The 786-nt window shown below is 37.4% G+C and overlaps 1 protein-coding gene across 1 annotated transcript; it reads left to right on the forward strand.

The window, feature by feature from the left end:
* Positions 1-229: 229 nt before the first annotated feature.
* On the forward strand, positions 230-568 carry LOAG_13650 (hypothetical protein; the record flags this gene model as incomplete). The annotated part of the gene is made up of 1 exon (XM_003149157.1): positions 230-568. A coding segment is annotated over one exon (339 nt), but the record flags the coding sequence as incomplete, so codon positions are not given.
* Between the last annotated feature and the right edge of the window lie 218 nt (positions 569-786).

Consider the following 786-nt stretch of genomic DNA (forward strand, 5'->3'; position numbering starts at 1 on the left):
CAATTTCAGGGATGCATTAAAAATTTTGCATATGTATTTTTGAATTAGTAATGTGTCATAATTCCACTCATTAATCAGTATTAATCCATTGCCGTCATAAATCACTCGTCCTGATAAAACCTCGCAAAGCTATTAGTTACCCAAGCTTGATTACTTTAATTACCCAAGCTTGAGGTGGGAACAAAGAGAAATTTGCAACACTGTGATACGTTGCACAAAATACTTCAAGCATATAAAAAATTTTTCACTTTGTAGTGCCACGAGCCGAGAAACTCAACCAACCGGACGAAGTCGTAGATTTGTGGCAAGTCAATTTGAAAATTCTAAAACTGAAGAAAATATCCGGATCTTTGCATCGGTCCGCAGTACCGACCAAATCATTGAAATTCTGCCTACTAATCAAAAAAAAAGAATCCTGTTACGAAAAACTTCTCTACCGACTGCAATATACGATCGACCCATCACTTCCGCTGTGGGCAATTTGAAGGCAATAAATCAAAAATGGTTGGAATTAACTAAACAACTGCTTGATGATAAACATAAAAAGGAAGTACAAATATATAGCTGATGAACGTGGCTTCATTAATGTGATGGAAAAAGATTAAGATGTGTCAGCAATGCTGGAGATGCACAAGGAGGAATTGGAAACCGTTTTGACAGAAAAGAGAGCTCGGACTCTACTACTCTTGCTTCACTCTCTGCATCCAGTGAAGTTTGGTACACTAAACTACCTAAACTGGAACTGCAAAAATTCTCTGACGAACTTTTAGTGGCCTGTCATCCATA

This window comes from Loa loa (genome assembly GCF_000183805.2).
Source record: "Loa loa unplaced genomic scaffold supercont3.263, whole genome shotgun sequence".
Lineage (NCBI taxonomy): Eukaryota > Metazoa > Nematoda > Chromadorea > Rhabditida > Onchocercidae > Loa > Loa loa.